This window comes from Nestor notabilis, unplaced genomic scaffold (assembly GCF_000696875.1).
Source record: "Nestor notabilis isolate BGI_N333 unplaced genomic scaffold, ASM69687v1 scaffold28242, whole genome shotgun sequence".
Taxonomy (NCBI): domain Eukaryota; kingdom Metazoa; phylum Chordata; class Aves; order Psittaciformes; family Psittacidae; genus Nestor; species Nestor notabilis.
In genome coordinates this window covers 11,957-19,652 of record NW_009917447.1, presented here as the reverse complement: position 1 = coordinate 19,652, position 7,696 = coordinate 11,957, and the positions used below count along the sequence as shown (strand labels likewise).

The 7,696-nt window shown below is 36.4% G+C and overlaps 1 protein-coding gene across 1 annotated transcript; it reads left to right on the top strand.

Moving 5' to 3' along the window:
* Positions 1-430: 430 nt before the first annotated feature.
* On the top strand, positions 431-6,689 carry XKR4 (XK, Kell blood group complex subunit-related family, member 4). The gene is made up of 2 exons (XM_010009241.1): positions 431-665; positions 5,743-6,689. The coding sequence occupies exons 1-2, from the start codon at positions 431-433 to the stop codon at positions 6,687-6,689; spliced, it is 1,182 nt and encodes a 393-aa protein (XP_010007543.1).
* Positions 6,690-7,696: the final 1,007 nt, after the last annotated feature.

The window sequence follows — 7,696 nt, the reverse complement described above, 5'->3', positions numbered from 1 at the left end:
CACTGGCTCTCCCATGTTTGTGGGCAATGAACAGTCTAAACCTGAACCAGTCCAAGTCTAAAACCACACAAGTGGAATACTTCGGTAAGGTGCCATCTCTGTCTAGCCATGATCAGATCTAGTGGCACCTAAGAAAGAAGAAAAATCACTGTTTGACCTTAAGCAGCTTGTTTCAACTGCAAAGAAAGCCTTTGACTATGATTTAGGACAGCTAATAAAAGACAAACTTGCTGATGTGGGAAAGTAATAGAATTCTGTTTGCACCATGTTTATGGAGGAATAACCCAGGTGAGGGCAAGAGTTTATATTGTTATCCCTTCAGATAATAGGAAAACATAAAAAAGCAAGCTTCATCTTTAGCTTTCATCTCACAGTGTTGGTGAGGGAATGAAACCCATGAGCATGAAACACATACTGGGAACCTGGAACAATGGTCCCTGGTATGATGAATGCAGTTCCAGCTGCCCCTGAAGCACGCAAGGCATCCTATGTACTAAACCATGTGTTGAAGCACAGTATGTATACCATGTCAACCATTGCCTTACTAGTATATGAAAATAAAAAAATTAGTGAAGAAACTCACACTGTTGTCAAGCTGCATGCAAGGCCTCCACGTGAACTTCGAGCTTGTGGCTATACTTGCAGAGAAGCATGGCAAAAGCTGTGTAAATAGAGCAAGCCATTTTCTGAAGCTGGAGGGATGCAGTCATGATATACTGTTTCCTGCAGGATTAAGACCTTGAAGATGACTATGAATGTTAGAGATACTTGGTTCAGAAAAGCATCTGGAAGCTTGGATGCACATAATGTCACTTATCCAGCTGGGTAGGAAACTCATAAGAATAGGCTTTCTTAAAAAATGTTTCATAGTCCCAAATCACAGGCAATGTTGTCATGCCCAGATGTCCTGCTGCATTTGGTATTCCTGCTTCTGCATAAATTTACTCCTGGAAATGGCGAGATGAGTACAAGTTTAAAAAGGAGGATGAAGCAGAACAGAAACCTTGGCAGAAGTTTGATTTTTGAAATCAGGTTGAATGTCAAGGAACACTTTTTCTGATCAGTTCATTTAGTTTTAAGGTTCCCAGCTGACCTGAGATGTATTGTGCTTACTTTATGTGATTAGAAAAAAAAGTAGTTTATGGACCTGAATATGCCTTTAGTCTCTCAAGTACAAATCAGGAGTAAGATAAAATTAGTGTGACAATGAAACTCTTTTTTTTTTTTTCAGTTACACTTCAGTCTGAAGATTATATTGTGGGAGTGGAAGAAAAATACAAACTAGTAAATCACATGTGCTGCTTAGGCATTGAACTGCTTTCCTCAAAGTTAAATAAATTGGTAGAACCATAATGCAACTGCAGAGGTGTCAGCAGGATACAATTGTGAATTGCCAAGCAGAGATGTAAAATGGAAAACCCTTATCTGTTGTGTGCAATTCTATCTGGATTACTCACAAACAAAACATATCTGTCAACTTTCTCCCAAATGCTGTTTAGGAGTATTCCTTGGCTCTTTTGTACCTATTTGAGCTTACTTCCTTTAAATAGTATTACATTTGTGAATATATCCATCTCTGTGTATATTCTTTTCTCCCCTCATGTATGTTTGCTTTCACTTGTGAAAGTCACGTTCATGTTTTTATCTTGTCTTTAATAAGCTGTAGTTCGTTGCAGGGTATATTTAAAGTACCAGCACAGATATGCCAAGGTCTATAAAATGCAAGAACATCTTTTATATATGGATAAATGAATCATTTCCAAGGAAGAAGTTAAAACTGTTATTCAATCAAGGCTATTCTGTTCTTTGTTTTCAGACAGGATGTGCACTTCCTTAAGGACATCTGAAACTCGTCTGTAGTTACAAAGTTGTCATTCTTTTATACAATTAATATAATTAAGTAACGAAACCATTAACAGAATAAAAGAGATTAAATTGTCTTTTTCACTCAAAATAGATTCTAATTTGTTCCTGACAGGAAGTTGTCCCGATACAGTGCATTATTGGCTAGTGTCATTGTTGAGGTTGTTGTCGGTGGGCTTAGTTACAAATGGTAGAAGTGGGTAGGTATGCTCCCCACTAATTCCTATTTAAGAGCTTTTCAGGTGTCCATTTTAGAAACAAACAAAAGCATTATTTTTCTGGTGCAATATGTCCAGTGATCTTTTGCTGTGCAAAGCCTGTATGTCTTTCCTCTTGAGGACAGAGCTGCAGAGATTAAATCATATACTGCGGAAAAAAAATTGAAGGTTCCACTTTAGAAAAGAAAGAAACAGGAACATGCTTTCATGTTTCCTAAGGCCATTTTACAGAATTTCTGCTTTCCTGGACTTTTAACACTCTGTAACAGATGAACATATAGTTTCTTGAGTACATATTAACTGAGAATGCTACTTAATCCTAATTTCCTAGATCAAGACCCTAAATACAAGCCTCTGATATACCAGACTGTCAAATACAGACCAGAAAGCTGCTGCAGCACCAGAAGAGAATGTGGAGGCTGAAGCTGAGCAAGCAGGAAATCTGATTCTTGTTCTTCATGAACAGATCACAGTCCAATCTTCTCTGTTCATTTCTGAATGGCAAATAAGCTTTCCCAATTTAGGAAATTAAACCACCTATGTTGTTACAAGTAATTTCTTTTCCATTAAGTCTACAGGACATCCTTTTTTCCTGGTGCCGTGTTACTGCCTTTAAGGTTTTGGTTTGATAGTAATAGAAATTTATTTTAGTTCTTTTCAAACAGGGATAAAGAGATTCACGTGAGCACATAGTGATTAATGAATTATCCATTTAGTGCTACAGTACTTCACTTTATCTCTAACCATTTCCAGTCAGTTATTTATACAGTGACATTTATTAGCAAACTGCCAATTGCATCACCTTCGCATTGTTGTTCTCGTTATGAATTATACTTTCAATAATTCTTTAGTGCTGGGTCTAATCAATAAAGAAAAATGATGGTGCCCATGAAGCATTTAGCCTTATCTTAATTCTATATCCCTAACACCATTGCCAATAACATAAGAGTAGATACATAATACTTTAACTGGCAGTTTTTTCCTTTTGTACATTCCCTTGTCTCCTTTTCTCTCTTGTATGCCAGTATCCCTGAGTTTGTTCTGTAAAAGCAAAGGACGTTTCCCTATTAATGACTACTTAAATAACAGAATTATGTTGCTATTGTACTTGCTTTTTTTCTGTCCCAGACAATGACTATGAATTAATTAGCATTAGAAAACTGGAAATTCTTATGAATTTTAACATTTTATTTGGAACATTCCGTGTGTATTATTGAATGATTTTACACCTCCTAATGCAAAACTGATGATATCTCTACAAACCTCTGGGGAAGTGTGTGAGGTCATTACTGTTAGATTTGCAAAGAAAATGTATGGATTTCTCTCTCACATTATTCTTTCCTGTGCTGATAATGCCATTTTTGAGCTCTTCTTCAGGGTGGCTCATTTTTAGTGAAAGATTCTCTTATCCTTTATCCTATTCATGTACCAAACTTTTCATTTCATAAAGGAAATGAACTGTGTTTTTTCAATACTTAAAACATTCCTACAGCAAAATGAGAACTTACTTACATGTTCAGATGTTAGAATTGTCTCCAGAGATAATGGTCACTGAAAGGCAGACGACTGTGAAAAGCAAATATACATGTCAGAAATGAAAATAACAATTTATTCCATGTTTCCTTCCTGTCTTCATTGCTGATTGATAGTTTATTCTTTCCATGAAGGAGGATTTCGGAAGTAACACTGGTGATCTGACATCCAGGAGTCTGTGTGGAAAGAAAAATTATGAAGTTTTATTAAAAGATCTCCCTGGAATTTTAAGTTTGCGCTATATTTCTGCTGATTTTTTTACTATTATTTTTATTTTTAAAACAAAGAGGATTTTAATTCATGGATTCATGGGAGCCCACAACATAATTAGCACCCTGCCGGTGACTGAGGGAGAAACACTGGCAAACACAATCCCTCATGAAAACAATGAATCCCTCTGTCCTAGTTACTGAGCAAAATCTTAGTGTGTTAAGCCAAGTTGATTGCTTAAAAAGATTTTGCTTCCTTCATCAAATTAGGTATTATTTCCATAACCTACTTTTTTCTGTTTAAAATATTTATTTTTTTTTCAAAAGTGAATAGCAACATGTATTTAGGTTTAAATGTACCACTCTATATTAACAGTTTATAATATTTATTTATATTTTTTAAGTAATCTGTCCTTGGTGATTGAGTTCTAAAGAAAGCTATTGAGCAGGAAAAAAAAAATACTGTCTATGCATCAAGAACCAAAGGTTGTTGAAATGAATAAACATCTTTCTTTTAAAAGTAGACAAAAACAGACAAAAAAATGGGTTTTTTCATTTCAGTTTGATTTACTTCAGTAAGTAGTTCAAAGTTAAGGAACTGCTTAGAAATAGAGTAAGCTGGAACATTGTTATCTTTGCATGGTCTATGAATAAATTCTCAGTCTGGAATGCTGAGACTTGTGAATTCATTCATTAACTGGATATAAAATTTGCCTTGGTAATAAACCAGTTTTAAGTATAAAATGTTTGATGCATTTTTCTTCTGTATACAACATATTTATTGCAATTGTATTTAAATAATAAATAGACTTGAAAGGCTGGGGTTTGCTTTTCAGTCAAATTCCCATTTCCATCCAAAGCAGCTTCGTACGAATTGTAAGTAGAGAAAAATTAATCTTCTAGTAAAGAAGAATTATCATTAATTTCTAACAGAATGCTGTGTAAGTGTTAAGCATATGAATAATTATGCGGAACTGTATCACTTCTTAAATGGGAACGGAAGGTATCTTTCTGGTAGTGATGGAAGTAACAGGTTAGTTTAAAAATCACATTCAGTTGCAAAAAAACTTTTTTTTTTTTTGAGTTTACTGACCGAGAACAATCAAACTCCCTTGAGGGAAAAAGAATAATACACATTCAAAATAAGCGTAGAAAAGTTTTTATATAAAAAATGGTTTATGTTTTTTGTGATTTCAAGCGAATAAGAATTGTTTTGACAAAAATAATGTTTGAAAATCTCATGACAATAATTTTATATTGAATTCTTCTTGTGAAAAATATTTGACAGGTTTGCCAGAAATATTATAGCTCAGGGCCTTATAAATAGGCAATTCTGTGATATATGGGAGATAGAATGGTTATATGAACATAACATCTGTATTCAGAATTTTAATTCAGTAGAAAATTCCAACATTTCTAAAATTCATTTCATTTCCAACTCTAAAAACATAAAGTTTTGACATTTTCAACTTATGAAAATTCTGCGTAAAAGTGGTAGAAATATCAAAATAGGCAATACTTTTTCCATCAGCAAGAGTAAGGCAGTTAGTTAGGCTTTTTTAATGACTTATCCAAATGAATCAGAAAATTCATATTCCTTCTTTAAGGCAATAACCACAGCAGATCTGGTTAAATCGCACAGCTGACAGAAACTTCTTCCAGCTTGCTCAAAGTTGTGAATTACTTGATTTGTTTCAAACATAAAATTGCTACAGAAGCATTTCGGAGTGTAGTTCAATAGCTGCTCTTGTTTGTGTGCATCCAACATTGCAGGGCAATGAAATCTCAGCAGTAAAGGAGGAGGAAGAGATTGTATTTCAGTGGTAGAGTACATATTTAAAGCAGCAAGGATCTCACCGGTTTCGACTAAGTGCTGATGCACTAATTATGCATTAACTACATCTCCTGTTTCCTTCTAGGTCTTACTGCTGCAGCATCTCTCGTATCTCTGGCTTGGGCTTTGGCTTCTTACCAAAAGGCCCTCCGTGACTCCCGTGATGACAAGAAACCCATTAGTTATATGGCTGTTATAATCCAGTTTTGCTGGCATTTCTTCACAATTGCAGCAAGGGTCATTACTTTTGCTCTGTTTGCCTCGGTTTTCCAGCTGTACTTTGGGATCTTCATCGTGCTGCACTGGTGTATCATGACCTTCTGGATTGTCCACTGCGAGACAGAGTTTTGCATCACTAAATGGGAGGAGATAGTTTTCGACATGGTTGTTGGGATAATCTATATATTCAGCTGGTTCAATGTCAAGGAAGGAAGGACACGCTGTAGGCTTTTCATTTACTACTTTGTGATCCTTTTAGAAAACACCGCCTTGAGTGCTCTCTGGTATCTGTACAAGGCCCCACCAATCTCTGATGCATTTGCCATACCAGCACTGTGTGTAGTGTTCAGCAGCTTTTTAACAGGCATTGTTTTTATGCTAATGTACTATGCCTTCTTTCATCCCAATGGACCAAGGTTTGGGCAGTCACCAAGCTGTGCTTGTGAGGACCCTGCCACTGCCTTCACCCTACCCTCAGAAGTGGCCACAAACACTCTGCGGTCCATCTCCAACAACCGGAGTGTCACAAGCGAGCGGGATCAGAAATTCGCGGAGAGGGATGGGTGTGTGCCTGTGTTTCAGGTGAGACCCACTGCACCATCTACACCTTCATCCCGGCCACCAAGGATTGAGGAATCTGTCATTAAAATCGATCTGTTCAGGAACAGGTACCCAGCGTGGGAGAGACATGTGTTGGACAGGAGCCTAAGGAAGGCGATCTTAGCATTTGAATGTTCCCCTGCTCCTCCACGGCTACAGTATAAAGATGATGCCCTTATCCAGGAGCGCTTGGAATATGAAACCACATTGTAAGCAAAACAAAAACACAGCTTGAAGAAGCTCCGACGTTACAGTCCAAATTAAAGGTTGACCGTAGGGCTGTAGGAATAACTAAACTGCGTACTACAAGTAGAGCAGCAAGCTGTAGTGTTCTTAGTCTGGCTATCATCATGATTATCATTTGATCCACTGTGTGCAGTCTGTCTGCAGGACACTGGTACAGCAGCATCACCTGAAAGCCTCAGAAAAACCCAAACTTGACCCACACATACAGATCAATTACTTCAGCTGGGGAAACACCCACAACTCCATGCTGCTATGAAGCTCTGACTGCACAGTACTTACAATCAACCCAGTAGGAAGGCTCTGACCAGAGCTTTCAACTTTAGCCAGTAGTGCATTTTATTTTAGAAATGAATGATTGATATTTGCATAATCAACAGCAAAAACAAACAAACAACAACTTTTTCAAAAATAACAAAAGTGTAGCACACAGTGTTGCTGTTATGAAAACTGTTTTCTAGGGGAAAAATAGGAGCATAGTAGTCTTCAACACTCCCATAAATCAGGTTAGAATAGGTCTGCAAATAGTTCTTAATTAAAAAATACATCGTCATGTTTGTAAGGCTGTCAATGGAAAATAAACTAAATTCTGATTAATTAGGTCATAAACATTAATACTGCCAGAACTATTTGTTTTCTGTGGAATTTCAAAGTCTTTCTAAATGTAATTCAAGTTCTTGATGTTACTTACAACAGAAATACTATGCAGCTCACTTCTGGTTTTCAGGAGAAATAAGGAGCTCTGGCACGTAGTGATGTAAATTAAATGATAATCATGATTCAGTGTTCAATTTGCAAAAAAAGAAAAGTAATATATATATGTAAAAGAACAGGGAAGTATAGTTTTCGTATTCTAAACTTTTTGGAGGACCCCATTCAGATATATTGGAAGAAACAACAAAGAGATGAACACACTGAAACTTCTCTGTTTCAGGACTGACAATGCATGATTCAGTGTGTGAATGTATGCAAGGGTG

Coding starts and splice junctions, on each gene's coding strand:
- XKR4 (XM_010009241.1), top strand. CDS start 431: ATGGTCCCTGGTATGATGAATGCAGTTCCAGCTGCCCCTGAAGCACGC. Junction 666..5,742: donor AGAAGCATGGCAAAAGCTGT/GTAAATAGAGCA, acceptor GTTTCCTTCTAG/GTCTTACTGCTGCAGCATCT.